Consider the following 22,771-nt stretch of genomic DNA (forward strand, 5'->3'; position numbering starts at 1 on the left):
GTCATCTAGGTTTTGCCAGTCCTGGGGCATGTACTGTGCTTCGTTAGTGAGGCTCTGCCCAAGTGTGGTCTCTGATGGATCGACTGCTGCTTCTGTCTTGGGTAATTATTATATGAAGCAAGGCTTCAGGTGAAGTTTTGAGGAACAGTCATTATCTATGTACCTTAACTTGAATGGCACTGCTTCTCTCATAGACAAAATGTGTACCCATATATGACATTTATGAAAACTGTGATATGCAGCATGTGTCACAGTGGGCTGAGCTTCTCTGCCTTTCTGCTGAAGAACTGTTCAGGCAATGCTGAAGTTCTCTTTGGCTGTGAAAAACAAGATCTGTTTATCCTAAATCTTAATTCAAATTTCCCTTATGCTTTCCAGTTAGAAGAGAATGGTTGGTTCCTCATGTGGCCTGCCCTGCTCCTATTCCCACCATGACTGACTGTGGCTTAATCCTCCAGGTGGAGGGAGGATAGTGAGGGAACTGGTAATTCAGGCTCTGTGCTGACTGGGTCTGCAAAAGCAAAAGAAAAGGGAAATCCACCTCTTTATTAAATCACGAGTAATTTGGGAAGGAAACGCCACTATAACTTTTGTGTCGTCATTTGCCGAGGTATCTCCAGAAAGGACGCTTTAAATCGGAGTGAGGGGAAGCACCGCATCCTGGAGCCTCAGATCTGAGCGGCGAGAGCCCCGAGCGCTGGCCAGGCCTTGCCCAGGAGCTGGCAGCTCCGCTGAGACGAGCGGGGGCTCACAGGGGCGATGCCAGGCGGGACGGCCCCCCGCTGAGCGGAGAAAACCCGTCCCGGGGAGCGCGGGAACAGGGCTCGGCGCGGCAGTTGGCGCCGGGAAGGGGCAGCGGGCGGGATGGGTAGCGCTCCTTTCAGGGTTGGGGCCCGCCCTGGGAGCTCTGCTCTGCCTGGTCCGGGAGTGGCAGCGTCGGCACCAGACAGAGCCGATGAGCGGGGAGAATGCAGCGCAGAGCTCGGGGTGCAGGCGACGGTGCACAGTGGGCGGGGCTGACCTGGTGGAGGTCCTCCTGCAGCAGGGTCTGAGCTGCGGGACACTGTCAGTACCTGAAAGGTGTCAGGGAAGCTGAGGGCGAGCTGGGCTGCTTGCTCCAGGCCCAGACATGTACCAGTAGTGGCCCTATTTACTGGTGCATCAGCATGATGTTCATTTGGTGCTGTGTGCGTTTCCTCGTTAGCCCTCTGCAGAACTATGAAACTGTTCTGGGTGGGGTTGTCAGATTTTGGAGGAGGAAGACCTCTGCTTTTAATTGTACCTTTTTTTTGGTTGTGGGTTTTTATTTTTATGGGTTTTTTTAATTTTATTTTCTTTGGTGGTGTGATTTGTGGGGTTTTGGTTTTTTGGTTTGGGGTTGGGTTTGGGGTTTTTTTTTTTTGGTTGGGTTTGGTTTAGGCTTTTTTTGTGGGCCTTTTTTTTTTTCTCTTTGTTACTAGCTCCCAGCTTCCTGGACTAATGCCGTCCTCCTTTTCTGTATGCGATATGGTGGATGCTTGTGGCCCCTGCAAAGTCTGCATTATGGATGAAGGCCTTCTCTGTTAATATAGATCTCACCTTTTGAGGCTTGCAAAGCCTTTATTCAGCTGTACAAAAGAATAAAATGAGAAGGGTAGATTGTGTGTTGCACAGGCGTATCTGAACTTCATTGGCGTCCAAATATGCATTTGAAATCCGAAGTAGAGCTCTAAAGCCACATGCAGTGTGGCAGGGCTCAAGCCCAGGGTGGCTGGGTACTGGAGTTATTGCAGCCTTGTGCCCAGACTTCCTTGCTGCCAAACTGGCAGCATGTACCTTTGGTGTTGCCCTACATGCTCTCCAGCCCATGTGCGCTTTATCTACTTTTTCCAGATTGTTTTCTTGCTGCATGCATCTTCACCTTTTCCCCCCGTCTCAGGTTTTTGAAGCATTCCTACCTCTTTCTGGAGGTTCTTCCCCACACTTCTCCTTTTCTAGCTGCCACTCTTTTTCAGAGGAAGAGCAGCTAGAAGAGAAGCCTATATTTCATCATCAGAATTTCACAAGCCTGAGTGCTCTCCTCTGTGCTAGGCACCCTTGTTAGTGCCCTGCTAGGAGCAGAAGGGGCGGGGGGAAGGTGGAGGAGGGATAAATAACTTATTGTGTTCTCTGCTGTGCATATTTGCTTTTTTTTACCTTTTAGCATTAGGTTACTTTCAGTGGGGTTGATGGAATTTTTTTTTAGTTACATTACTTTTTATTTAATTTTTTTTCCTCGCATTTTTGCTGTGTGGCTTCATTTCCATGTGACTGTTTTAAATAGTATGTTTGCGTGGGGCTGAAAGAACCTTCTATTTTGTAAAAGGTGAAAACTTCAGGTCTCTGTTTAGTGAGAATATTGAGACTAACATGGCTACTTGTGCTGCTGCTTCTCAGGCTGGTTGGAGCTACAAAAGAAAACAGAAATGGAAAATGGTTTTACTGTCTATCTATCTGGGTTTAGGTAAATGCTAGTGGATTTTTTTTTAATGGATAAATGTTTTTCTTGGTGGTCAGGGGTGATACTTTTTGTTTTCCGAAACAAACTAGGACTGCAAGAGGGAAAGAAATGGGTAATGGGGTGATTAAGCATTTAATTTGATGTTTCTACTATATGAACTGCACTTTGCTTTGTATTTGTTTTTCTGCTGTACTGAAGTCTGTCAAATTTATGTCAGTTTTGTAGCCCTAGTTCATATCAGGCTGGCTTCTGCTTGGGCTTCTGAGTGCAATAGCTGATTTGATAAACTTGACATTGTTCCAGAAGGAATTAGTTGCTGTGTAGGGATTGATACAATCGTTATTCTGAAAGCACTTATGAATGATTGTCTCTCCTGCTTAGAAACTACTTATCTCATAGTTGTCTTTTTTCGATATATTTTTGTGCCATTCAGGTCTTGGGGGGGGGTGGGTGGGTGGGTGGGACACGTGAAGGGGGGAGATGGAAATCAGTTGAATTAGCTTCTTGGTCTTATGACCTATTTAAGGTAATATTTAGTGCACACTAAGAATAAAACCATATGTCATAATATTTAAGATGCCACTGGTTTTGTTCATAAAGACAAACCAGTTGACTAAAATTCAGTCTCCGGGTTCTGTGGTTTTATTTAAAATAAAAATTACTGGAGGTTTTTTATTTCATTAAATGTAGTATTAGAGTTTGGATTTTATTTCCTCTGAATTTTGTCAGCTTAAAAAAAGCTCAGTTTGGACCTGCAAAACCCTTGAAGGCAGGAGTGATTCTCCAGCAGTGTTTAGTTATCCTACCATGTGACTAGTGCCCCTCTGTCTCTCACAGGATAGCGTTTGCTGTTTGACTGTTCTATCAAGTCTTGCTTTTATCTGATAGCAGCCCATGTTTTTAGTTCTACTTCATGTTTCAAGTAGCTTGAGCTTGTTGGGACACCAAGCAGAGTTGCATTGAGGTCTCTTTCATTTTATTGTTTCTGTAAATCTTTTGCTTTTTTTCTAGATACAACTTTTTCAAAATTAATGTTTCAAAGTAGTTTTTATGCAGTTTCTGTAGTTTTAAAAATCAGTTTATGAATAGTGGGAGATACATATTTTCTTTCCCTTTTTGTTGTCAGACTAGTTCTATAATAATATAACATATTCTTCATAGCTTCAGCATTGGCAAAGTTTCCAGTTAGATCACCAAATAGGTTTCAGATATGTTTTCTTAACTGCCCTGGCTGTGGGGAATGAACATTAAAATCATCTGTTTCATTTCTGTTTTACAGTGTTGTATTCCTGTCATAGTAAAACATGAGCTTTGAAAGGCACAGCAGTGTAAAAATCCTGTTCAAAAACTCCCTTAATCAGAGATTTTAAGTATGACTATATACACATTGACAGACTTCTGTTTTGGGCAAGTGCTTGTTACTGTGAACTAATAGAGCAAGTCATAAAACAGTGCTAAGCTATAAAAAATTGTGTGAAACCTAGATAACAGAATTCTGATCTTATGATTTACAGCTGAAAGAGCACAACAGAGTTTGGGAGAAAGATGAATTCCAGCCCCATACGAAGGACCTTTTTGGACTATTTCCCCCCGCTCTGAGCTGTGTCAGTCCAATACTGTTGTAGGTTGGCTAGTTACATATGGACCAGAAAACCCACTTGGGAAACAGAGGTGGGATTGACACTTCAGGGGAGGACTTTCAGTAATTAAATTCTTGGATACAGAGAGACAGTTGGCTCTCCAAAGAGCTTTAAATAGCTGCACTGTGCTGTGAAGTGGGTACCAAAATGGAGGAATTAATGGAGCCTTCTGTGTGGTAGAGAGCTGGAGAGGATGAAGTGTGCAAAGAAGGACTCAACAGCTAGGAAGTGGGATAAATGAAGACAGCAAGAGAACATGAAGCCCAGGTAGTTGAAATGAAAAGGGAGGGAGAAAGGAGGAAACGTCATAAATACACGAGGCACTAGCAATGTCCAGGGAATTACAGAAGATGAGAAAACAATTGAGAGACCACTGAGACTTTAGTTGTTGGTATATATCCTGGGTTCAGTATGGAAAAATGTGTTGTTGTTTGGACCATCAGAAGTCTTGAGTCCTGATCCAAAGTACTGAACCTGCAGGATTGTTACAGCCTGTGAGGAGCTTTAACAAGGGGAAAGACCAGCCTTGCTGGGTGGGCTTTTCAGGGTCACTGTGCTGATAAGGCTGAGCAAACAGAAAGCAGCTTTCCAACTGGAATTCATCTCTCCTTGGTCTTGTTCCTTCCCCTTTCTTTGGGAATACTCTACTCTTATGTGTATACATTTGGTAGAAATTTCCAGTAGACTGCCTAGACTGGTACCTGGGTCATACAATTATTTTTTTTATTTTTCTATTTAATATTTCTCCCCCAATACATGTCATTTCAAGTGTGCCAAAAGTAAATACTGTTTGCTACAAAAGTGCTTATTTAGGTGACTGGAGATCTTTTACCTTCTTGATATTTTTCTCTGTCAAACATACAAACAGTTTGAATCATTTGAGTCAAGTCATAGAATAGTTTGTGTCAGAAGGGACCTTTTCACAATCATCTAATCCAATTCCCCTGCCATGGTCAGGGACATTTTTCAGTAGATCAGGTTGCTCAGATATGTTCAGAAATCCAGACAACATGGTTATGCTCCAGGCAAGTTCAAAGTTAGAAGCTCCTTTAGCCCTGTCCCGGTCTGAGATACTTGGACATGGTGGTAGTAGATTAGTGGGGAAAGTAGTTTACTAGGCTTGTACTATGTCCTTCCTTCCCTGGTATAAACCAGGCTTATTCACTGTACAGTAAGGGCAGTATTTACTAGCTGTTATTAAGTAATTAATAAATGTAGTTATCAGCAGCATTTAGAGTAGGATAATTTTTAACAAACTTTTTTAAAATTAATGACATGAACAGTTGTTATTCCTAATCTCTTCAGTCCACAAAACCGTCTTGCGTTGCACCCAGAACTGTTGTGTTGATCCTTTAAGGATGTTCTGTCAGTGTCTTTTTAAACTTCAAACATGTAATCTGATAATCCTGTAGGTGCTATTTTTAATATGCAATTTTAATTTTAAATAGAGTAGACTTTTCTCTTTAAGATTTAGTGCTTTTCCTTGTTCTTAAATTTGTCTGGCACTGTTAAAATATTTATTCAACTAGTTTTATTTGCACATAGCAAGTCTCATTTCTAATGAAATACTTGGCTCCATGAATCACAGGCACTTGATCTTGATAAGATAATGTATGCATCTGTTGACTGCTGTAGTTAATAGTCTCAGTGCACAAATGTGATCTGTTCAGGTTTTTTATAGTTAAAACTGCCTGAGATAAAAAATTAGGTTCCTTCTTTTGCTTTTAAATCTCCCAAACAAATTTTAGCACCAGAGTTAATAGCTGCTGCTGTTGAGGTATGGTTTCCCCTGTCTTCTGAAACACTTCCGTGAGTGCTAAAGCCAACTCCGTATGGTTTTGTGACACTAAGCGATCAGCAGCAATGTTTTGAGTTGCTCTGGAGAAAAAATTGTTAACAGAAAGCTGGGAGTTGCTGCTCCTAACCTTTTCTGGCTAGGAAACTCAACCAGTATAACACAACTGCTGGAATTTCCCATTTCTACTTTTTAACCAACTACTGTTGTTTACTTGCAGAGTCCAGCAACTGTTGTAGCACACTCTTAGCTTTTGGGATTTATACCTCAAATACAAATTTGCTGCAAGCTCCGCTTCAAGCCAGTTACCAACCTCTGATAGATGTTGCCACGACTCTGTGTAACCACTAGAGTTTCTTGGTCAGTGGTTTGCAATGACTCACAGTAACGTGAATCTTTATGTGGAAAGAGCTAAAGACTGAATCTGATAGATAAATGCTGGAAAGGCAGCTGAGCTCTGCAGTTTAAGTGGCCAAAATCAAAACTACAGTTTAACTCTCACCAGCTACAGTCCTGTGGGCAGTTATATGCAAAATCTGAAACAGCTTAAGGAAAAGTTGGAAGTCTTTGCGCTTTGCAAGTATTAGCTGTGTCAACAGCACTAGGAACGATATGGAAAATGCTTCAATTCTGGTTTTGGCAGGGAAAGAGAAACCGCATAAAATATTTAAAATGTACTGAAGAATGACGTCTGTGTTATATTAAGGGCTACATGCTCTTAAAAATCTTTGTATGTTTCACTTCACTTTGCTGTTTTCATTGGTTTTCTTTGTCTGCACAACTCTGCTGTGGAACAAATTCACCTCTTAAATTTGAACTGGGAGTCAAGATGCAACTGAGGAACTGACCCAGAAGGATTAGTAAAATTCTTCATTGAAGTGTGTTCTCTTTCTTTTTATTTTTTTCCTCTCACCACAGAAGACTAATAAGGGTAAAAATATTAACACTTTCCCTCTTCATTTTAACCTTCAAATCTTCTAGAGATTCAAATATCAGAAAATAATAATAGAAAAAGAAAGTGGCCATTTGTTGTTACAAGTAGGCTTGTAAGGCTCGAAAATTAACAAGTGCTTTCACATCAAGACAAGGTAAACAACAAGGCCAATACAACTCTGGCCTTGAATTCAGATATGCTTCAGCATGCTTCTACGTGTCAGAAGACTTAGTGATGGTATTTATGTTAATTCCCTTGCTGTGTGTGTTAACTGCATTTCTCTGTGTTTAACATTTTTGTGATGGTCTCGGTTGCATTTCAACTAATATGATTTGTGTGCATTTTCTTTAGATAAGTCAGGCTATTTAAGGCTGGCAAGGGTAGCAATGGAAGGGCAGAAATTAGTAAGAAATTATGAACAATCCAGCCCCTTCAATCTCAACTACTTTGTTTTCCCAATGGTTTGTAGCACCATTGTCATAACCGTGCTGTGTCTTTTGCTGATGTCCTTCAATCTCAGTTTTTAAATTAAAATTATGAGAGACAGCTGGGCCTGTTACGGCCCTTTTCTTCCTGCTCATACTCTTAGAGCTTTGTGAGAAGCTGACAGAGCAGCTTCAAGAAGAGTGCAAAAAGGAAAGTTGTTCTACATCTAGAGGTATTTCTGCAGTCTTAGTCAAGCATTGACTTTGCTAAAGAGCTCTCTGGGCTTGCCTTACTATGTATATCATGAAAAAATCTCAGCGAAGATCTATACAATACAGTGACATCTTTTCATGTCATAATGAAACCATAATCTTTGTGCATAATTACTTTTTAGAAAAAAAAAAAAATCCTATATGTCCTTAAACACTTTTAAAGGTGTATGGTGTATGTTTTGTATTTTTCAGTGCATTTAATCCCAGTGAACTCTGTCAGGGAAGATGGGTTGAGCACTAAGAGCCGAAAGAGAATAATGGCTGGTTTGCTGACTGAGCCTCCTGCAATAGATCCTGTTTATGAAGCTCATGTTTACTGCAACATTCCCACCATTGCAGAACGCAGCACGGAAGGTAAGCTTTGTGAAGGCAAATGAATGACAGCTTATTTTCTTGTTTCTACGTGATGTCATTGGAAATGATAACTTGGTGAATTTTCAGTTCTTTGGTGCATGGAAAAGGAACAGCAAATGCCAGCTGGTTGCTGAATTCTGTTAAATCATTCAAAATATACTGTTCTTCTTTTCTTCCCTTTGTATCCTCTCTGTTGTGTTGATTTTTGGAAGTGGTTTTGTTTCCAGTCAGTGGTCAACTGGAGGCCTAAAACTGAAAGATGTGGGAGAGATACAGGTATTTAATACTTGAACTGTAATTCTTATTACAAGTGAGCTGCATTGTAAACAGTTGACCTGGAATTCTAAAAAATACCCTAACCTCCAAAACACAGAAGTAATTAATTTTAGAACTCCAAATCAGTAGTCAGCTAGAAGGTACATTTGCATTCTTGCCCTAGCGAGACAGCAGCAAGTTCTGAATGAGTTCTTCATTAGAATATCTCACCAATACATGTAAAATAAATTACAAGCTGGTATATAAAAAAGTTCCACATTAGAAATGCTGCAAAATCCATCATTATGCTTGTGGTCTGGAAGAGAGGCATTATAAAAGTGGATCAGCGTTACCATATTGGTGGAGTTCAGTGCTTGAGTAATGTCTTGTATGGTTGCTGGACTTTAGATGTATTGTTGAAAATGTACTAAGAACCTGAGTCTTGCCTAAGTTGTCTTGCAGTTTAAAGTGGAAATCCTTATTGAGATGGTGAGCTGTCATTTCTTACGGGGGTTTTCTTTCATTGCATTGCCAAAGCTATTAATCTAATTATACCTGCTCTATTTTATTAAAGAAAATACATGCAAAGGAAAGATTTCTCTTTCACTCCTTTTTTTGGGTTTGTTTTCCCCCCACCCTTTTCTGTCTTCACTTTAGGGCATGCACCTCATTATTTTAAGCTAGTGTCAGTTCAAGTGTTGATTCGACATGGCGATAGGTATCCTCTATATGCCATTCCCAAGACAAAGAGACCTGACATTGACTGTATGCTGCAGCCTAACAGGTAAAATGCTTGGTTTTCATCATTGCTAAGTGTGTGTTTTGCTTGATAATTATTTTGTTCCTCTTCAGGAAACAATTTGTGCTGCCTGAAGTACATTGTGACTTCTTGTGCATTGTCATGGATTATAAAAAAAACCAAACCCTGCATCAGTACAATTTCCTTGGAAACAGGAACTATTTATTACCTGTTACCAGTTCAGATCGGAAGAAATTCTTGGTATTTCTTTAAAAAGCAAAACCTATTTAATTGAATATTTAGGTTACCATTCCTCTTAGATAAGCTTCTAGATGTTGTCGAAATGCATGTGCAGTATTTTGAGAATGTCTCTTCCATTTCAGCTAAGCATACTTCCTTTCTTGTGAATACAAACAGGCCTTAGTTCATCACGACCATAGGAAAATGAGTATTTGTGGTTTGTTATTATCTTCTTCTTTTACTTTTCAGAAATGTAGGTTATCATGGTTCCTTCAAATTAATGATCAAAGTCATTAGTTAAGTCAGTGTTCAGGAAAACATATGGAGGTTGTACACTTCACTATTAACATAAAAGTTAAACAAAAAGTACATTATTTGCTACTTGAAAACTACACTTTTCCTTTAGTTACCATTCACTGTTTAAAACTGTTGCACTTTATTTGTGTCTAACTGTCATTAAAACATAAACATTTACCTCTCTATTTCAGTATAGTGTGCTTCTGTTTAATATCATGTCTTTGTAGATTTCTGATGCTTCTCTTCATATATGAACCATTGTGAGCTGTAGCTATGAACTGAATTGCTTCTCTTCCTTGTGGAAGAACCTTTCTTTCTTGTTTATCTCGTTGATAAAGAGGAATTACAGTGTTAGAGCAGGAGAAATAAACAGTGATGATGTAAATCACCAACCTTTGTCTTAGCTTGCTTGATTACATGAGATTTTTTTCCTTTTAAGTAGGATCTGTGGTATTGTTTGGGTTTTTTTTTTTCCAAACAAAAACTGAGGACTTACCTGTGAACCTACTGAATACTTACAGTTTTTCTTGGTATTTTTCTTTTAACTATCAGATGTGTTAGCAAAACCTCTAAGCAAATCTACACATTTATGCTGCTGCCCACTCAGCAGTGTCAGGTGTGAAGATTTCAGTGACTGGGCGCTGCATCTGCTTTGTGCGCTTGCACACATTACTCAGGAAAAGAGGCATAGACATGCTGGTATACAAAGCAATGCAGATATACCATAAATATTTTTTTCGAGAACAGCATGGACTCTCCTATCTTTAAAGAAATAATGTTCTTGCTTTTCAGTTATTCAGAACTGGCTTTACTCTCTCATGCTGAAAGTGTTAATGGAACACTGAAAGTACATTTCTGACTTAGATATATGAAATGAGTATTTCTTGTTTTGATAGATTCATGGACTGTGTTCCTTGAAATTCTAGTAGCTTCCTGTCATCAATAGCATTTATGATTTTTATCTTTTATACCTGAAATAGTCTGTCCTTGCAGCTTTTCCTTAATGGGCTTTTAACAAATGAATCTCTCTGAAGGAGAAGATGGATTATGGTACACTTTTATGGATTATGGTACACTTTTACACTTCTGGTCTACAGCAGTTCTGTTTGAAAACATGAACCAGTTTTCATAACTGGTCCTGTGTCAGTTTCTGGCTCAAGTATATTAAAACCCAAACACTGTTGTGATATTGCACAGTAGGAATGTTGCTTAAATATACTGAAGTGACATGAAAGAATACTTGAATCTAATTATGTATAGCTTCATCTCATAAAGCTGATGGAAGCTTGATTAAAGAGGCTTGCCTAGTATCTAGTAGATACGTACAGTAGGGGACACAAAGGCTGGCAGAAAATTATAAGAAAATTGGATCTTTCTCTGAAGAAAGCTGAAATATGTTGCTTTTCTTTTTAGATACCTGGCTGCATAAAAAAAATTGTGCTTGTTATTAGTAGGTGTCCTGAAATCTGCAAGGCTTGCAATGCTGTCTTCATTTGTGGTCAGTGTTGTAATGCTATTTGGCATGAGTAATTGAAAAGTAACCATTACTGCTGAATCAAGAACAACCCTACAAAAGTGTGAAACCATCACCAGTTTTCAACCGTATGTGTGTCTACCTGTTCATAGGTAATAGGTACTTAGGAGCTCCCAAGTTATATTCACGCTACTGTATCTACCTGCCTACATTTTGCATTAGGATCTAAACAGACTTAAAGTTTCCTCTGGTACCATATTGGTTGCTGCTTTTCTGTATTGATACTTCAACTTCCACCACAAAATCCTTGTTTTGTGAAAGTGGCATTTGGTGATCCTATCTAACATCCTCCCAAGAGAAGTTTGACTTCTTTGAGAGGTGTCCAATCCCAACAGTGTTCTATGCCTGCTGTGAGCTGACTGGCTTTCTGAAATTAGATCTGCAGCTCTGAGATTGCAGACAGGAGACCAAACATCAATTATCTCTGCAGTAGATTTAACCGACCAATTAATTTCTTTATCAAGATGAAAAATGAATCATCTGCTAATAGCTATGATGACATTTTTAATGACCTGCCTACAAGGGCTGAGATTATTCTCAGCATGAAACACAAAGTAAAGAAATATGAGCCAGATTCCTTCTGGAGTTCTTATAGGCTGTGATCTTCTGATCTTGCTCAGTATCTGTCACATTAGAATGTATGTGAGAACACTTTATTGCAAAGATGTTAACTGCAAGTGACAATATTGTATGAGAAGCTGTATTTCTCAGTATTACAGTGCCACGCGAGACCTCGGTTTTGTATTTGTCAGAGAAGTTTTTATAGCTGTTTTCACTTCAGTTTCAGGCAAGGAACACAACATGAAGGCCCTGAACTCAGGAAAAATATCCATGAAAGGCAGAGAAGTAGTGCAGCTTTTAACATTGCCAACAAAATCACCAAGTCAAGCAGATAGGAGGGCACAGTGTCAGGATGTGATGAGGCCATCAGTGTAGATGCTCTTGGCTGTTACTAATTTATGAAGCATTAGAACATCAGTGTATCAATGATACCTCCCTTACCATTCACAGCTGCTGAAAATGAGTGGAGAACCAAAAAGACTTCGTCTCCTTGAAGCAAAGTTTATGTAAAATAGAGCCTCCTGGCTGACTTTGAAAGGGCAGCAGAAAGATTAAAGGAATTGACTCTGTACCATTCTGTCCAGATGTGTTAAAGCTGACCTGAATAAAGCTAGAATTGTTAGTTTCTGCCATTGTTTTGAATGGAACATTTATTACTTTAACATCAGGAAGCTATTTGCTGCATTTGGTTGTCAGGCCTATATTCTTTCATTATGTAAATTTGGTGCTCAGTTGTAAACATATTTAAGTTAAGAGTATTACAAGGTATATAATTGCTACCTTTGAACTGAAGGTTTTGTGATGCTGTATGGCTAAGATGTCTGAAAGTCTGCCTTATTTAAGCTTTCTTGACTTCAGTTTCAGATAAGTATGCTGCTCATATTCAGTCTGTTCTTTATTTGACTTGGCATTCAGCTGATGGAATTCATTAATTAAGTAAATTATGCTACAGGCCCACGGACTTCTAATGAGTATGCAAAATAGCTTTGAGGTCACACGTCAGTTTTGTGAATTATGGATTGTGACATGTAAGTGTGAAATTAATATAAGAAAATGGATTAAATGCTTTGGAGATTTCTTCCATCTAAAACTTCAATTAATACTATTTTTATTGTTCTGGAAACAAATTCCAAAGAGAGCTGAATAATACATACTTTTTTTCCTCAAGAAAATTAATGGAATGATGTTATAAAAATCCTTTCCTTGTAGTGTTTGCTTATGGGAGGAATAAATTAATCTTCCACTTTTTCCCTTTGTATCTTACAGTGTCAAAACTATAAATGTACTATACCGCATATAAAAATATGCAGTGTTTCTTCATTGAGTTTGTATGCAAGACAGTGAAGAAATGCTTTTTGAAAGATGCTATCATTTCATAGTTTGCTGGCTTAATTAGCATATGCTTTGAGGCATTTTGAAAGGTGTTGATGTTAATCATAAGAAGCGTAGTAACAAACATTTGAATTTTAGGTTCAATATGCACATGTCTTGAGACTGCCAGAAAAATGAGAGCAAAAAGTGGGAGAGGCAAGTATCGTATTGTAAGCTAAAGGAGGTGTGGATTTAACTTGGAGGGAGGTCAAAGCATGATGCAGGCCAGAATTAGGTGAAGAAAGGTCTCCTGAGGCCTCTTCTGACTTCTCTAGAAACTCAGAAGAGCAATGAAGTAGACTGGATCACTAATAGAGTGTTATAAAAATGTAAAGGTTCTAAGACCTTTATGAATAAATATGCCTCAACAGTACTAATGCTGTTGTAACTATCTGTTTTGTAGACTGCAATAATCTGTTGTTGGTTTTAGTGGCTCTTTCATTCATTTGCCTTCTAAAAGGAAACAGTACAGTCCTTTGATCTAATGCTTTTTTTGTCTACTTAAACATCACAAAAAACACATGTGATTTTTGCTTGAAGTTATAATTTTTTTCATTTTAAGTAAAGAGAAAAGGGACTGCCCTTTGGTTCAGTTACCAGACAGAATCTGGTATATCTATTATATGATTACAGAAAGGTAACGTTCCTCTGTCTGAAGCTTTGCGTGTGCCAGGCATGGCCATGTTTACTCACCAAGTGACACACTGAGGGTTCTGCAGCTCCCTGTGAGATGTTTGGTCCTCTGCAAATTCTGCATTTATTAACAAAATTGACATTTGCATAGATAAATGCTATTTGGGAAGGAAAAAGTTATATCTCATTTTTGTAAATGTCCACCTCCACAAGTTCTTTCTTGTAGCATGTAGACCTCAGAATTCTATAGCGATGTAAAAGATAGCACTGTGCAGTTACAGAGGTAAGATGAATAAAAAGTTTACCTCTCCTTAATTCTGCTTTTAATTAAATGACACAGTAATTAATCTCAATAATTACGTTTTTTTTTCTGACAGTTTCTTTTTAATCATAACCTTGACCAACATATTTTTTTGGCCTGTAGCATTTTGCATGGTGGCAAAAGCACGTTATTTCTGCCACTCCTGAATTTTTATGAACATGTAAATTATTAAATAAACTGTAGTTGCCTCTAGTCTTGTCAAGATGATGTCTTTCCACATCTGTTCCTTAAATTCTGTAACTTGGCAATTTTTAGAGATATATGGTCTCAAATTTGTACATGGTTCAAAAGAGCATTCAATTTAATGAGTTGGAAGACAGAGTGAATGCTGTGGTTTGTTGACCATCAGGTTTGTTGAAGAAACAAGGCTTACACTGTACTTCATTTTACAGTATACACAATAGAAATAAGGCAGTAGTTCAGTGGTCTAGTAGCCTTAATAGGGAAGAATGTTAAAGGAATCTCAGCCTGTTCCTACTGAGGAATTAATTTTGATCAAAGTAATCCTAAAATTAATAAACGTAAGGATTAACGGGTGGGGAATTTTTACCCAAATTGACCTGGTTGGGTCTGTTTTGCAGTTTAGGTCTAAAGGAGGAGCAAAACTAGATCCAATTTCTATTTATGTTTTAATTCTTTAATAAAACCAATTTCCGCTAACAAGGATCAGAAGGAAAGCAAGTATTTCACAAGCAGACAATATCAATCAATACCAGTATTTTCCTGAATGATCCTGAGACAAGTAGCCCTGAGAAGCAAGGATGATTTTGTTTTTGCTCTGTGAATTAACTATGAAATCTAACAATGATCTTCATGCTGTGCTGCTGATGATAATATTTAAACAAAGACAACCAGCTCAAAGAACTAACTTTTTACCAAAAGAGGCTTCCATGCACTCAGTCTGAGCATCGCTTTACCCATGGGCAGAAAGCCCCATTGTCTCCCAAACTGGTTCATAAATATTGACCTTGAAGTCTTGAATTCAGTTAGTCTCATGGGGTGGGGTGCAAGAATGTCCTGTAACAAAGTTGTTGTGCTGCTATGCAAGGTTTGAAGGTTTGCTGTATAATATCTTTAAACTTAATGTGGAACTGCATGAATAAGGTTTCATACCTTTGCATGACTATAATAGATGCAATAGGTGTATTTTTGTGCATGTTTCTGACACAGTGTTTTGTGCCATTATAGCGTAACCATCCAAAATCTATCAGCAGATTTTCTGAGGTATCATGTACATATGCTCACTCTGGTACTGTATTTCCCACTTTGCTGTGCTAATTCAGAACAACCAGCAAGTTAGCGTTCGCTTCGCGTAAATAAATAAATAAGATAGATACATAAATAAACAAATCAGTCAATCAATCCAAAAAAACAACCACTCCATTTCTATTTTTTTTGTATCTCAGCTCCTCAAGGAGAAAGGAAATTGTTATTAAAGGGTGAAAGGATGTCAGCTCAGTTGCTGGCATTTGAACCATAGTTCAAATGGTTGCACAGTATGGTTTCTTTCAGTGTACACTGGTTACAGTGTAGCAATAAAAAGGTGACATTTTGGTATTAAGCTTCTTAAGACCTTTACTAATAAGATATTTAAATGTTGAATAAGGATTTAAATGTTGGTCCGTTTTAGTGCTAGTGCATGAAAACTGCACTATTAAATCTGGGACCGATTATCCCAGTGTTTAAGTTTGTAAATAACAAAAAGATAAGCTGAATTCATTGTTTGAGGGGAAAATAAGTGTCCTCAGCTTTGTCACAGATAAAATTTATTTTATTTTACAAAAATAAGATAATTAAAAGGAAAATTAACAGACATTAAAGATGGAAATAAATATTCAAAATTAAGAAAAAGTATGTTTATTACTAGTGGTGTTAGGTGAAAAGCCATTCCATGTTCTGACACAATTTGAAATATTTATTGTATAAATACATTTCCCAAATGTGGTAACTTATCATCATAATGCCCAGCAACATACAGAATGATATCTCTTTAGCCCATTTATGTTTTCTGGTTACTTTTATGGAAATTAAATTTTAAGGATATTTCAGTCTTTTCAACTATACAACTGAGTAATTTTCTTTGCTTCCCGCTCAAACAGTCACAGCAGTCTTAGTTGTGTTGCCTAGATACTCCATCTCTTGCAGCATCTGTAAATTGGCCAATTCAACAGGAGGATTCATATTCTAAATAAAAGAGAAATCTTGGGGCAGGGAGGGCGAGTCTTTTGTTACCAGGTGGCCTTAGTGGTGCAGTGAATTTTGCGTTTGAGAAAAATAAGTTTTTATTTGCTCAGTTACACCGGGTTAATCAGGAGAATTGCCAGTTTGTTCAGAATCTTGTTATATACATGAGGATTACATTCAGGGTAAAAGTATATTGTAGCCTGAGATGCCTGTCCCTGTCAGGCAAAATGGTTCTTACTTCTGTTGGGTTTTTTGGGTTTTTTTCTTCTTCCCCTGGAATGTATTTAGCAAGTAGTAAGCTTTGAATTTATATTCAGAAATACATTTAACAGTCATATTTCATAATTCAGTTCTGCAAGCATGTGCTTAACCTGAGCTAACTTTAAAAAGAATGTAATCCAAAGTCAAGTAACTTGCATCTACATGGGTATATGAAAAGCTATATTAATATAGTGGAATATGATTTTATAAATTACCATATATGTTATTATGTTGGATGTTAGTTTATCTTGCCTGCCACTTTTTAGGTAAATCTTTTTGCAAAGCGCTGATAAGTACTTGTTTTTCTTCTTTTCCTTTATTCCTTCCCACAAGTGATTGCTGAGACAGTTTTATCAGTGTGGGTTTGATTCCATGAGTATTCAGATTTTTGTAAGCAAAGCAGCAAAAGAAGCAGAATGGTTAATGCAGTTCTTTTCGTTTTCGTGCACATGTACTTGCAGAAATTGCTAATTAAGTAAACAGGGTTTAAGGAAAATTATGACTGACAGTTTATTTGTGTTTATAGCTTTTTAAAGGGCAAAGTTTAGAACATTGGGAGTTCAGCCTGCTACATCTGTAACAAGCTTAAAAAGCCATTTACTAATGAGTTTAATTTAATTTTTCTCAACCTGATTCTTCCATTTTTAGATTGCACTGCTGGGCTGTAAAAACAGTGAAATGTACAAAAAGTTAATTCGCCTCTGGAGCTGGATTAAGCTTTCTAATGTATGCTTACTGCAAGGGAAAGCTCTACTGCTTTGGAAAGGACCAATACCTTTTTTATGTAGCTCTACTTCTCAAATACTAATCTTCAGTTGAATTGTCAAAATTATAATATACAGAAGAAGCTGTGGATTTAGAATGCCATAAATTGGCTGGTTTTCTTTTTAATTGGAAGTAAAAATGAAAAAAATTCTTTTGATATTTTTATTTCACCTTGCTTTTTGTCTCATTTTACATTTTTTCTTACTGGTAGTTGCACCAGAATTTATTGTGCTATTTTACTCACTCTTTTTTTTTTTTTTTTCTGAAGGTAAATTAAATACTAGAAAATTCAAGTTTTATAAAATGGTATGACAGTGAGCTACCTCTCTGTCGACAGAGGTATTGATTCTTATGAGACCTCCTGTACATGCATGCTGTGAGCATTGCTCTGCAAGAGGTGCTTTTGCACTTGGGAGTATCTTATTTGTCTCTTTTATGTATAAGCATGAATGTCTCTGTCCTAGTAAACTTTGATTAGACATTTCCTCCTACTTTAATAGTGTTATTGCTCCCTCTTGTGGTTCCTGCAACTCTGGAAGGTTTTTTTTCCAGACCTGAAGTTTTTGTATCACAATAGTTGATCATTTTAGCAAAGTGTAAATATGAACAATAAACACTAAAACCAGACTTCTGTAAAAGTTATCTGATCCAATTTATCTTTATTTTTATATACTTTTGTTGTTGTTGTTAGTAACATAAAAAACAGCTACTGTATTCGGGCTGAAAGCCCTATTAAAATGAGGGCTGTCTGGGGCGGAGTTGGGTTGCCAGTTTTTGATTTAGTTCTGCACCGAAGTAGAGAGGTGACTGTGTGACTTTTGTTGAATGCTGACATTTAACAAAGAAAATCCCTACTTATGTAGTGTATTTCTGTTGCAGAAGTGTGATTGTAGATTTAGTTTTTAAAAGGTTTAAATCATTGTGGAGTTTTTTTATGTATGTAGTTTTCCACACAGTAGTACAACAGTGGACAGAGCCTGTAGTGTATCTGAAATTTGCAGAACAGTTTAGGAGATCTAAGCATTCTTTCACTGACTTGAATTCAGTGAGTTAACTTAAGACATTTTTGTCTATATCTCTTTTCCAGTTGCATTCATTATGTGCATTGCAGGAGTATCTCATCTTTTTATGTGTCCAGCAGTGTTAGTCTCTTTCTTCCTGGGTAATGGTACAATACCCAAACCAATGATTTCCAATTTTAATGGGGATAGCAGATACTACTTTCCAGGTACCACTTAACTGAGGCTATATGTGCTATTTGATTTGAAGCTTGAAGTGATCAGAATAGTTAGGGTTGGAAAGGACCTGAAGATCATCTAGTTGAAATAAAAATAGAAGAAAGGCTGATATTGTAATCAGCATAGTATGTTACAAAACTTGAGAATACCTTCAAGATCATCTACTTAAAATACTGGTTATTTGAACCCTTTTAGATTGTTAGTGCCTTTGGCCATAGGGTTAAAGTGCAATAGTACTTCAGAAACTGGACAGAGTATTTTTTGGTAAGGATTTTTCTTTTTTAATTCACAACAGTGACTGCGTTTAAAAAAAATATCTTTCAAAATTAATTACCAAAAGATATCATAGTTTTAACATGACAAGTTTCCCTGTAGGCCTTTGGTAGTTAGTAAGTACTTAGGTTTATTTTGCATACTTGCAAAAGTCTTCAGTGAGACCACATGTTGTCTCAGTGGGAAATAACCTCACACCATGAAATGTCTGAGCTGATACAGTTAGAACACTTGACTCTCTTGAGCTGTTTTCCCATATACTTTTGGAAGTTTTCACATTTTGGTTTACCTGTAGGAAACCTTCTCATCCTCAGCTTGAAGCTTTCATTAAACATATGTCTAAAGGGTCTGCAGCCCAGATGGGTGGTTCCCTAAGCAGCCTGCCTCGCTACCCTAGCCATGCTTTGTGCGAAATGGGAGAGCTAACACAGACAGGTAAGTTCCAATAGAGCTCTGTCTTTTCCTCTGTTCTGTTAAATACAGTCTGCTTGAAAAGGGATCTCCTATTTTTCTTTATATTGAAATAAATGCTTTTTTTTATGGGAAATTTATAATGTTGGTCATAGCCTAGCTTCTGCTGAGATATGAATATAGTATTAGAGTCTCTACAGTAAAAGTGGTAACAGTTCTAGAAACTGTGCTTTATCCTATAGCTTGCCAGTTCTGTTACAGATCCATCATGCTTGCCATCTCTTAATAATGTTATTTGTAACAAGTCAGAGCACTCACACCACAAAATTGCTTGGTCACCCTTGTAAAAAATGGCATTGCTCAGTCCCTCCTGAGGAAGGTCTGTAAGGGTTTGTAATTCAGCATGGCCATGGAACTAAAGAACTTAGTTGCCAGTTTTTACCTATGATGTAACTACTGTGTCCCCTGCAAGGGATTCAGAAGTAATAGATAAATTTGATGCTTGTATTATAGAAATAGAAAACTTTTTACACATGGTGCTTTTTCCTTCTCTCCTCCCCTGCCCCAAGCTTTGTAGTGAAATCCCAAGGTTGTGGGTTTTGGCATATTTATTTTTGTATTTTTTTTCCACAGGAAAATTAGTTATTTTCTTATTCCATCTATCAGGTCTGCTGAACTATTTATTGGGAGGAAAGGTGGAAATATTAGCAATTAAGTTCCAAGGAACTATTTTTTAAAGTTGAAGTTTTGAGACTTTATCAGTATTACTTCTGACAAGAAGACTGCTGAGATCTGCTAGTGAACATATTGTTTAGTTTAGTTTATCTGTACCAAAGGGGTGGGGGAGATGGGATGTAACCGGAAGTGTTGCAGTGAGGGATTTGTCTATGTAGAAGAAGTATGTGGAGAGTTGGGAGTAATGTGGTGCTGAGGGCATTGGGAATGTTAGAAAGAGATAAAGGGTTCGGGATTGGAGAGGGAAAATGGTAGTGCTGGATCAGAGCCGTGATAAAAGGGCCATTTGCAAAAGACCTGTGGCTGCTGTCAGCAGGCAATAGAAAATATGAGGGGAACAAAAGGTAAGAAGGCAGAAGTATAGAAACAAGTTGTCACTTTGTATGAAACAGATTCCACAGCTCTTGGAATTTTTCGTGTTCTCCACGCAGAATAGCCAGATGAACTGGTATGGGCTGAAGTCCATGTGTTTGTTTGCTGTGCTTATTTTTCTGCTTATATCCATATCAGTGTCTCAGAACCAAACATATAGAAATGCCTTCCCAAAAACATGTGAAAACAAGCTATTGCACTAGTGGGCAGATATGTGATTGTGAAAAGGGTTATTCACATGTGGATTTCTCTCTTCAATATTCATGAATTTAACAGACAATCCACATTAGTGACACTTCTTGTTCTCCTGTATCTTTCCTAATTTTAACATTGATCCATTCCCTTTTATTCCCACACCTTGCTTTTTACTATGTTGCTCTTTTTATCTTAAAACACCAATGACTGAAAGAGCATATCACAGTGGATCTGGGTAGTCAGTAGGTTTGGAAACTGCCTATGGAGAACTAAAGAGTGTTGAAGATCTGGGGAGTTAGTGGCATTTTCCACTTGCCAACTGTCTTTCCAGGACTCTTTTGTATTCTTCAGTCCAAAACTTGCCTGTCATATTCTCATAAGTTCTGGGATCCCACCAGAAGAAATGATTGTGTTAAGCAAGTGTCAAGTCTTGCAAAGTGATGTCAGGAGAAACCTAGTCAGGTTACCAAGGAATTCCTCCTAACACAGCAGGTTGTGTGTGAAACTGGACTCAACACTGCCCACAACTTGTAACTGAGAAAGTATCTGGGCCTTGTATTGCCTGTAGTAAGCTATACAGATGGTCTAGTTCATAAAGGGTTCATGCCTGCTGCTTTGCTGCTGTGGGAGGATAACACAAGCAAGGTGGATTCTGGAATAAAGGTTTTGGCGTGTGAGAAGGATACGCACCCTCTTCCTTTCCAGCTGGATCAAGGCAGAGCATTAGTATTTATTGAGCAATTGTAGCACTTCCCTGAAGAAAGTTGGAGAAGGAAGTCTGATGCAGTTGACACACCTCACCACTCTGTTTTGTGAGTTTACACACTAGTTTAACATTCTGTGTATTCATTTCCTGGCTGCTGGTAGTTTTACCAGCTGCCATAAATTTGCAGGGAGCACAGCATTCACTGCCTGCCTGAAAACCTGACTCAGGTGCAGTTTGGATCCATCTTCATAACTGTCTTTCAGTTATGGCAGACCTATTCCGTCTCTGTCTCTAGTCCAGAAAAACACTAAGGTTTGAAACAAATCTTAAGGAACCAGCTTTATTTATCTACATCTCAGTTTAGCTCCTAGAATCTAAGACATACTGAAGAATAGCAGGTATCTCACATTACATGCAATTTTCCTAATAGTTAAGCATAGGTGAAGTTCAGGTTTGAACTTTTTTGACCTTTAAACTAATTGTTCATCTATCACCAGGACTGCTAGCTGTGCTTTTTTTTTTTTTCCCCTCCAAAAAACCCTCAAGATTCTAATCATGTGTTGTAACTTCTTTTAAAATTCTCTTTCAGGAGTTGTGCAACACTTGAAAAATGGACAACTATTGCGAGATATTTATATAAACAAACATAAACTGCTTGTGAGTGACTGGACAGCAAAACAGCTTTACTTGGAGACAACAGGAAAAAGTCGAACCCTGCAGAGTGCTTTGGCACTGCTCTACACCTTTTTGCCAGATTTTGACTGGAAGAAAATTAACATCAGACATCAGTGGAGCACCATTTTTTGCTCTGGAAGCTGCAACTGTCCTATGCGAAACCACTATCTGGAAGAGGAACAGCGCAGACAGTACAGTTTGCGGGTGAAAAACAATGACTTAGAGAAAATATATGTGGATATGGCAAAGATTGTGGGCATTCCCACCAGGCAGTTGAGAGCTTCTAACCCAATAGATTCTCTCTTGTGCTATTTTTGCCACAATGTCAGTTTTCCATGTACCAAAACTGGCTGCATTGATATGGAACACTTCAAAGTGATCAAAAGACATCAGTTGGAGGATGAGAGAGAAAGACAGGAAAAGAAACTTTATTTCTTGTATGCACTATTGGCTACTCATCCTCTCCTCAACCAGACTGTTAATCGGCTGCAGCGTATTATAGAAGGCAAGAAAGAAGAAGTATTTGTTCTTTACTCTGCACATGATGTCACATTGTCACCTGTTCTTAGTGCCTTGGGCATTACAGATGCCAGATTTCCTAGATTTGCTGCCAGATTAGTTTTTGAGCTGTGGCAGGATGGGAAGAGACCCAAAGATCACTTTATCCGCATCCTGTATAATGGCGCTGATGTCACATTCCAGACCTCATTTTGTAAGGATTATTATAAACAGTCCACAAAGCCAATGTGCCCCCTAGAAAAATTCATCAATTTTGTCAAGAGGGATGTGTTCTTAATTTTTAACAGCACTAGTTATTACGACGCATGTCATAGAAGACCACTGTAGGGAAGGAGAGTGGAAAGGAAGCAATATTAACTTGTGTATGAGTGGAAGTCTGTATTCTGGTTGAGGCACAGTTCAGTTCTGTTATTTCTTGTACTTGTATGTGTAAGTACAAAAGGATATTGCTTGAAACATTCTTCAGATAGTTTTATTTTCATTCAGACTGCAGGTAGTCTCCAACAGAAGAACAAGTACTGAAGGGGTGTTACATGTATGTGTATGCTCACATATGCTGTGTGAACTGTGATGATAAATCACATT

At 38.1% G+C, this 22,771-nt stretch overlaps 1 protein-coding gene across 2 annotated transcripts in view; it reads left to right on the forward strand.

Annotated features, from left to right (window-relative positions):
• The window catches only part of PXYLP1 (2-phosphoxylose phosphatase 1), a gene marked incomplete at both ends in the record, with an annotated part of 37,459 nt that extends 14,946 nt beyond the window's left edge, over positions 1 to 22,513 (forward strand). The window contains 5 exons of one of the 2 annotated variants that reach the window (XM_080623291.1): positions 739 to 2,482; positions 7,739 to 7,900; positions 8,813 to 8,939; positions 18,869 to 19,008; positions 21,582 to 22,513. In XM_080623291.1, coding sequence (XP_080479417.1) covers positions 2,389 to 2,482; positions 7,739 to 7,900; positions 8,813 to 8,939; positions 18,869 to 19,008; positions 21,582 to 22,513 — 1,455 coding nt within the window. Of the gene's footprint in view, positions 1 to 738; positions 2,483 to 7,738; positions 7,901 to 8,812; positions 8,940 to 18,868; positions 19,009 to 21,581 lie in introns of those variants that run through there. The other variant, XM_080623292.1, reaches the window with a different exon arrangement.
• Positions 22,514 to 22,771: the final 258 nt, after the last annotated feature.

This window comes from Psittacula echo (assembly GCF_963264785.1).
Source record: "Psittacula echo genome assembly, chromosome: 7".
Lineage (NCBI taxonomy): Eukaryota > Metazoa > Chordata > Aves > Psittaciformes > Psittacidae > Psittacula > Psittacula echo.